At 32.8% G+C, this 1,749-nt stretch overlaps 1 protein-coding gene across 1 annotated transcript; it reads left to right on the top strand.

Annotated features, from left to right (window-relative positions):
• The first annotated feature begins 150 nt into the window (after nucleotides 1-150).
• On the top strand, nucleotides 151-1,559 carry LOC105205696 (EEF1A lysine methyltransferase 1). Its single transcript, XM_011175170.3, has 4 exons — nucleotides 151-411; nucleotides 490-637; nucleotides 702-911; nucleotides 993-1,559. The coding sequence occupies exons 1-4, from the start codon at nucleotides 259-261 to the stop codon at nucleotides 1,124-1,126; spliced, it is 645 nt and encodes a 214-aa protein (XP_011173472.1). The 5' UTR covers nucleotides 151-258; the 3' UTR covers nucleotides 1,127-1,559.
• Nucleotides 1,560-1,749: the final 190 nt, after the last annotated feature.

Consider the following 1,749-nt stretch of genomic DNA (forward strand, 5'->3'; position numbering starts at 1 on the left):
CGGCTCGTGTGCGATTGGAGAAAAAAAGAGAGAGGAGATAGAGGGTGCTTTCTTTCTAAGTTAAACAAGTCGACTTGTGTAAACTTGTCCATGGAAAATACCTAGAGATTGGTCCAAGTAATGCCAACTGCCAACAGCACGATGAGATTTTTCGCATGTATAAATTACTAGAAATTGTACTGTACGGCACATGGTATTTTTGATGTATAAACTTTGTCTCTTTATAAATTACACTGCGAATGTAAACAAATGTAAACAATGAGCGACAGCGATGACGATCAGCCGCAATTGAGTTCGAGTACGCTTGCCGCGCTGCAAGAATTCCTGAAGGAAAAGGAAGAGCGAGAGAATTTGCTGAAACGCATATCTGAGGAGGATCAGGTGCCGGATACTCCCTTCGACGAGGACTGGGTAAGTGCACGTTAAAATTATGTGGCAGGATTTTTTTTTTAATTCGGAGAAATTGACATTGCATGATCGGTGTTTCAGCAACTGAGCCAATTTTGGTACAATGACGATACGATAGAGGCTTTTGTTCAAGGTGCTTTAAACTCCACACCAACAAATGGAAGGATCGCTCTGGTCTCTTGTCCGACGCTTTATAGTAGATTGAAGAGGGAGTGCGGTGAACGGCAAAGTATTAATTATAAAACAAAATAGTTTATTAAATGATTACCGCAAATATATTATTTTGATTGCAGTCAGGCTGTTTGAATATGACAGTCGTTTCAAGATATTCGGTGCAGATTTTATACAGTATGACTACAAGTTTCCTCTGGATGTGCCCAGGAACATGTCTAGTCAATTTGACCTGGTTATAGCTGATCCACCGTTTCTTTCAGAGGAGTGTCTAACGAAATCGGCGGTGACAATAAAATTTCTGACTAAGAGAAATATTGTACTCTGCACAGGTGTGTGTACAAAATTGTCTTTCTGTCTCAAATTCTCCTGTTATGAATTGCACACGAATAAGATTATTATTTCATGCACAGGTGCTATTATGGCGGAACTGGCAGAGAGACTGTTGGATGTCAGAAAATGTGATTTTATTCCAGGTCATAAGAACAATTTGGCAAACGAATTTTACTGTTACTCAAATTTTAATTTTGACAAAAATTTGAAATGAGAGCAAACAGTATTAGGAACAATTCGAACAAATACATATGTGATAAATATACGTAAATGTTAATAATTTCTTTTATATTTTCTCAAGAACCAATTGCTTGTAAGCTAAAGGTTGAAAAATTAATTACAATAGATGATACTGAAATATTATTGGATATAAAAAGATTCCATGATTTTCATAATTAATGTACATAGAAGGATTCTATAAAAACTTATCTTTCAACAATACAATTCTCTTATTTTATATTCATTGACTCTTGCTCTCTTTTCATTCAGACTGTATAATAAATTGTATAATTGAAAGTGTTCTTTTATAACTAAAGGTTCAACTTAAAGAAGTAAAAACGAATTACATGACTATTCAGATATATCTTTTAACAAAAGATATTTTGTTATTAAAATTGTCAAAATACTAAATAATATTCTTATTTTGATTGACGTGCTCTTATTTTTAAGTTTTTGAAATTGGCAAAAAGTTTAAAATATACTAATTACCTAAAAGTTTTTGCGACAACTCTTCACCTTTATTCTAAAACGTTAGATAAAATAAAACTGTTAAAAAATTTATAGGAATAAAAAAAATATAATTTTTGAAACCAAATCAAATATATTGAAATTAAAATT

This window comes from Solenopsis invicta, chromosome 5, assembly GCF_016802725.1.
Source record: "Solenopsis invicta isolate M01_SB chromosome 5, UNIL_Sinv_3.0, whole genome shotgun sequence".
Taxonomy (NCBI): domain Eukaryota; kingdom Metazoa; phylum Arthropoda; class Insecta; order Hymenoptera; family Formicidae; genus Solenopsis; species Solenopsis invicta.